A 5,774-nucleotide genomic window follows, 5' to 3' on the forward strand; every position below is an offset into this window, starting at 1 on the left:
ACCATGATCTCCAACCAAGGTTTTTCTTTTCCCATTGGTGTGGGCATTAATGTTTGCTGGTTAGTTCAAGGTAAAACCCTAAGCATTTTTCACTTGGCTCTTGTGATGTATGGTTTTAAGCATACTGTAACAAATAGCTTTGTTTTCCCAGGAAAGCGACGTTATGACAGGAAGCAGAGTGGCTATGGTGGACAGACTAAGCCTATTTTCCGGAAAAAGGTTAGTGGTAATTATTATTTAACAACTTTCCCACTTACTGTGGTATTGGGTCTTGGCGTTTGTCGTCTATAGTCCACACGTCTGAAGAGGCAAAAATCAAGGAATGCACCCTGTTGCCTAAGGACTGGAGTGTGAGTACTCCAGTAGTTCCTTACCTTGTTCCTTATCTCTTATCATGTTTGAATCCCCACCTCTTGGTTGAAGCAAGCATTGTAGTTATTTTGCTTCTCAGCCTACAAGCCTGCAGTGAATCTGCTGCCTGTTTCTTGAGGTCTCTAAGCTCCTTAGACTAGTCAAGTAGGCCTGCCACTGGCCTCCTGAATTCTGCTTTGTTATCCTCAGGCTGAATGAGTTTCTGTCCCACTCCAGGCCCTAGGCTATCACTTAACAGTAGTTTTGCCTGGATGATGTCATAGCATTCCCTGTAACTTTTCTTTCTGCATTTTGTGCCTCAGCCAGCCTGGGTGAGACAGTATTAGGACATTGATTTAGTGTTCATTTGGGTGCAGTTTGACCTCGGAGTGGTAAACAGAATGCTTGAGTGCCTTTTCATGTTTTGGTAACTTGTTTTGAGGGTGGGGAGGTTCTGTCAACATGTTAGGGTTTGGTCTTTCCAGAACTGCAGATTAGCAGAAGGAGAACTGGCTAAAGGGGCAGACTTAAAATGGAACTTTAATGGGGAAAGTAGCATGAGATAAACAATTCAGTTGGATGTACTTGAATGCTGTACAAAATTATAGGACGATTTGGGAGACTTGATCTTTTAAAAAGAAGCTTGTTTAATGAATTGTGTGAGTTGTGTTTATATCCAATGGACATAGGCTTGGTTGACTTGTTTTTGTGTATGTGGAATGTTATGACCTATGCAGAGCTGTTGAAAAGCCTCAAGTTTCAAGTCATTTGAATGAGTAGTTAATTGATAGGAAGTTCTAGGATCTGAATGAAGATTTGGAAGTGGACCTTGGTAATTAGATAACCCATCACCTTTGCTGTTGCTACTCTCTCAAATTCACTGATTTTTACATTATCTTCTCCCTATAGTTAAAGACAAGTTGTAGCAATTTTCATTTGCAAAGCTTTGTTTTTAAATAGTACTAAATCCATTATACTTATGTTTATTAAAAAACTGATTTTTCTATAGTGGTTTATCAGGGGTTTGACTTAAATCTTCCAGGCAAAAACTACAAAGAAGATTGTGCTGAGGCTTGAATGTGTTGAGCCCAACTGCAGATCTAAGAGAATGCTGGCTATCAAGAGATGTAAGCATTTTGAACTGGGAGGAGATAAAAAGAGAAAGGTATGTAATTATGGGTGGAAGGTAAAGTCTTTTCTGTATAGCTTTAATTCTGTTTGGAGAAGTGTTCTGCTTACTCATTTTATTGTGGCATAGAGATCAGGGGCAATCTTTAGAAAATAACTAGATCCCCAGCTGATTTTGATCTTGATGTAAGTGAGAAAGGAACATTGAGACTTGCCTTAATATAGTCTGGTGCTCTCTTAAGGAAAAGTTTTTTTTTTTTTTTTTTTTTTTTTTTTTTTTTTTTTTGCTACAGGGCACGTGTGCTCAAACTCAGCATTTTTTTCTGTTCTGTTACAGGGTCAAGTGATCCAGTTCTAAGACTCATCTTTTCTATTATGAAGATGGCAAAATCCTGAGGTGAATGTTCACCTCATTTGATTACAGTTGGTCTGTTTGTAAGGGAATAAAGTAATCAATAAAATTCCCCTTTTGGGGAAATTTGATTTCATGGTACTACTTGTTTTGAATTAAATCTGGCTGGCTGAGCTCACATCAGATGTTGTGATCATCTAATTTGGCATTTTAACCACTTGGGGCTTTGTGAGATCTGATCAGCATTAAAAAGCAAAGGTTAAATATTTTTATGTGGAATAACTACAGAGAATATTAGAATAGGATTTCTGGGGTATTAAGCTCCCCAGTGGAATCATACAGGCTATTCTGTCCATTATTTAAAATGCCTCTTAATAGTTTCAAATTATACATCCTATTCAGTCTTGTTTATGATTGCACAGGAATTGTACATGTTTTTGGAATGCAGCCTGATTTGGTATGTGCATACATTGCATATGGACCAAATCAGGTTGATGCCCTATCCATCACCTTAAATATTCATGATTTCTTTGTAATGAGAACAGTCAATGTCCTAAGTTGTAGCTGTTTTAAAATACACATTGTTAATAATCCTACTATGGGATAAAGAATTGACTCCCACCTATCATATCAGCTGACCAATCTCAGCCATCTTCCCCCTCGTCCAGCCTCTGGTAACTACTATTCTATCTCTATGAAAACAACTGTGTTCTATTCTATACATGACTTAGATCATGCTGGATTTGGCTTTTTGTGTGGGACTTATTTCACTTAATGTCTTCGCAGGGCATCCATGTTGTTGCAAGTGACAGGATTTCATTGTTTTTAAAGGCTAATTTTCCATTGTTTATATATCACCACATGTTGGTCCATCCTTTCATGGACATTTGATTGATTCAGCTACTGTGGAAAGTACTGCAATAAAATGGGACACAGGTATGATTGACATACTTCATTCATTTGGAATATATACCCAGTAGTGAACTGCTAGACCACAGGAGTAGTTCTATTCATGTTTTGGGACTCACCTCCATATTGTCCATTAATGGGTGCACTAATTACATTACCATCAACTTTTTTTTTTTTAAATTTTATTGTCATTATCTTACCAGAGAGACAGTGAGAGAGAAGGAAAGCAAACTGCCAGGTCCAGGACTCGAACTGTAGTCAGTTATGTGGGAGTCCAGACGCCTTAACCACCACGCCACCTGATGGCCCCTCCATAAACTGTTAGGAGGTTCTCTTTTCTCCACATTCTTGCTAACACTTGATTTTTTTTTTTTTGACAGTCATCCTGGCTGGAGTGATATGATCTAGTTTTTATACTTCATATAAGTGAGGTTGAGCACTTTTTCATGTCCTAGTTGGCCATTTGTCTTTTTGAAAATGTGTTTAGGTCTTTTGCCCATTTAGTGCTTTTTTTTTTTTTTTTTTTTTTGGTAGTGTGAATTTCTTATTGACCCCTTGTCAGATCGAGTTTGTAAGTATAGGCTCCCATCCCATAGATTCTTTTTTTTTTTTTTGGTAGAGGTTTTTGCTATAGGGCGTGTGTGCTCGCCAGAAAGATAGAGATAGAAAGCAAGAAATCACCCCCCAGGGGGAATGGCCACGCAGCAATCCCTTCCAATCCATTCTCGGGATCTTGGGCGCGCACGCACATGTGCCCAACTTGAGTTTAAGCCGCTGGGTCCGGGACTAGAACCGTGGTCGACTACATGGGAGTTCAGCGACACAGTCATTACGCTAACTGCTGGTCCCCTCCATCCCATAGATTCTTTTGCTCTGTTAATTCCTTTACTGGTATATGGCAGCTCTAATTCTGTAGCAAGACTATGCAAGTCATGTAATTTAAAACAAGTAAGCTATACTTCTTTTTTTTTTTTTTAGAATTTTATTTATTCTTTGACTTGATTTGAGCAGAGAGGGAAAATGAGGAAGCAAGCCACCAGGTCCAGTACCTGAACCACAGTTGTGAGAGTGTCCAGCACCTTGACTACCATGCCACCTGCTGGTCCCTGCTATATTTGTTTTTTTAAAAGATTTTTGCTGTAAGGGTCCATGTGCTCACCAGAGACAGAAATCATGCCCTGTGGGGGGATGGCCACACATAGTCCTTTCTCTAGGGATAGTGCCTAGCATGATTTCCTTTTAAAGGATTATTTAATTTCATTTTAAAAATTTGCCATAGGGTATGCCTGCTCAGTAAAAGCAAGAGAGAGGGAAGATGAGAAGCAAAGGTACCAGATCTGGGACTCAAGCTACAGTCCACCATGTGGGAGTCTAACACTTAACCACCTTGCCACTTGCTGACCCCACCTGGCATGATTTATTAGCCACCAGGTCTGGAACAGGAATTATGGGGCTGGCCATGTGGGGATCCAGGTCCTTAACCTCTATACCACCATAATTGGAAGTGCATCTTGACAAGGTGGAGCAGTTTCCTTCCTAATTATATACCCATAGGTGAACAGGTCTGGGTTTAACAATTTTATTTAACCTTTTAACAATTGGGGATTTTGATCCTCCAATTTAAGTGGAAATAATTGTTAATCATCTGACAGGCAAAACAATTTTTCCAACGTACTTTGTGTTCTTAAATGGGCCTTTGAGTATGTACGTTCAGGATGAGTGAGGTGCTTGCCTTTATATTTTTGCTCATATAGAAGGGTGATAGTCATATAGAAGGCTTGAAGCCTTGACAATTTTTTTTAGGCTTTTGCTATAGGGCATGTGTGCTCACAGAGAAGAGACAGGGAAAGTAAATTATCACTTCTTGGAATCTTAGCCATGCACACATAAGCACCGAACATGATTTTCAATCCATAAAGTCCAGGATTCAAACCACAGTAGGCCATGTGGAGTCCAGCATCTTAACCATTATGTTACCTGCTGACCCTGACAAAAGGTTTCTTAGGCAAACCAATTGTGGAAAAAGTTGGGAAAGAGAATGAGAATCCCTTTGAAATTATCCATACCCACATTCACCAGATTTAAGATCACTGCCTCTTGTAGGGCCCCATGAAATAAGGCAGTTCATCCTAAGATGGAGGGCAGTCTTCTGGACAGAGGTACACAAGCTTGTCTTACAAGGAAAGTTCATGGAAAGAAAATATGAGTTTGATGCTAATATATTTTGAATGCCACATGTAGTCCCCCCCCCCCTTTTTTGGAGAGGTTTTTGCTATAGGGTGTGAGTACTCATCAGACACAGAAAGCGAGAGATCACCCCCCTCAGGGGGGATGGCCACGGTGCAGTTCTCCTTTCTCTTCTCTGGATCTTGGGCACGCATGCACAGGCACCTGGCATCAATTTAAGCCACTGGGTCTGGGACTTGAATCGCGGTCAACTACATGGGAGTCCAGCGAATGTAGTCCAGCGACAGTCATTACGCCAACTCCTGGTCCCCCTAGGCTGTTCTCTTTAGAATACCTTTAGAAGCATTATTTTAAAAATTCCAACAGGAAAAGTTTATTCAAAGAAATAGAGCATTTTTAAGTGGGAGTAGGGGAAAAGATGGACAGGAAAAGTAGGGTAGTCATTTTGAGAACAAAATACACATTTTAAGGTAAGCTTTTTTTTTTTTTTTTTATAAGTAGCTTGTTTCTTCTATCCGAAGCAAAACAGTGCCTGTGGGATTTATTCGCATTTTCAAGCTTGAAGTCCATTGATAAACCCCCACCTTCCGTTTCACTGGGAGGAGTTGTGTGATGAGGCAGGCAGGATTACAGGCCACTCCTCGACCCAGAGAAGCAACTGGGATGGAATAAGAACGAGGCCCACCAATTTCCAGCACATTGATCATTGCTACAGCCCAGGCTAAGTTTGAGAGAGGTCGTTCCCACACCTCAACGTTGTCTTCCTGAAAAGCCAAGAAAATAGGTGTGATTGCTTAATAATGCAACAAGCTGCCTTTTTAGTTTGGCATTCATTCTTATTTTTAGA

General features: G+C 40.1%; 1 protein-coding gene and 1 long non-coding RNA gene across 2 annotated transcripts in view; one reads left to right on the plus strand and one right to left on the minus strand.

Annotated features, from left to right (window-relative positions):
• The first annotated feature begins 1,815 nt into the window (after window positions 1-1,815).
• On the plus strand, window positions 1,816-2,774 carry LOC106734072 (uncharacterized). Its single transcript, XR_001369831.2, has 2 exons — window positions 1,816-1,876; window positions 2,618-2,774. It is a non-coding gene; the product is annotated as an uncharacterized LOC106734072 (long non-coding RNA).
• Window positions 2,775-5,272: 2,498 nt separating this feature from the next.
• The window catches only part of GLA (galactosidase alpha), a 14,987-nt gene continuing 14,485 nt past the window's right edge, over window positions 5,273-5,774 (minus strand). The window contains exon 7 of the mRNA XM_006170152.3: window positions 5,273-5,691. Coding sequence (XP_006170214.1) covers window positions 5,419-5,691 — 273 coding nt within the window. The 3' untranslated portion in view covers window positions 5,273-5,418. The remainder of the gene's footprint in view (window positions 5,692-5,774) is intronic.

The sequence above is a fragment of the Tupaia chinensis genome, unplaced genomic scaffold (assembly GCF_000334495.1).
Source record: "Tupaia chinensis unplaced genomic scaffold, TupChi_1.0 Scaffold148073_1, whole genome shotgun sequence".
In the NCBI taxonomy this organism is placed as follows: Eukaryota; Metazoa; Chordata; class Mammalia; order Scandentia; family Tupaiidae; genus Tupaia; species Tupaia belangeri.